The sequence below is a fragment of the Geospiza fortis genome, unplaced genomic scaffold (assembly GCF_000277835.1).
Source record: "Geospiza fortis unplaced genomic scaffold, GeoFor_1.0 scaffold5, whole genome shotgun sequence".
Classification (NCBI taxonomy): Eukaryota; Metazoa; Chordata; class Aves; order Passeriformes; family Thraupidae; genus Geospiza; species Geospiza fortis.
The window spans coordinates 1934861-1935122 of record NW_005054421.1 but is presented as its reverse complement, the minus strand read 5'-3'; the positions used below and the strand labels follow the sequence as shown (position 1 = coordinate 1935122).

The window sequence follows — 262 nt, the reverse complement described above, 5'->3', positions numbered from 1 at the left end:
AGCAGGTCTTCATGTTCACAGGGTACCATTTTCACAAGTTTTTCAACAATATCCATTTCAACCTGTATTTCAAGGGAAAAAAACCAAAACCATAATCCATCCAAACTTACTCTGCCTTCAATATCCAATTTGTAGCCATAACAGTGACTGTTAATGCAGTTTCATCTGAAGTAGTTTCACTTATGCCTTTGTGGTTGAAGTCTTCTAGATTGGCTAACTGGGAAACATTGATTAAAAAAAGGCTTTGAACCAATAAGTTCAT

At 35.5% G+C, this 262-nt stretch overlaps 1 protein-coding gene across 1 annotated transcript in view; it reads right to left on the bottom strand.

The window, feature by feature from the left end:
* KIFAP3 (kinesin associated protein 3) overlaps positions 1-262 on the bottom strand; it is a 64456-nt gene that overhangs the window by 54964 nt on the left and 9230 nt on the right. Inside the window, 1 exon segment of the mRNA XM_031061675.1 lies at positions 2-62. Coding sequence (XP_030917535.1) covers positions 2-62 — 61 coding nt within the window.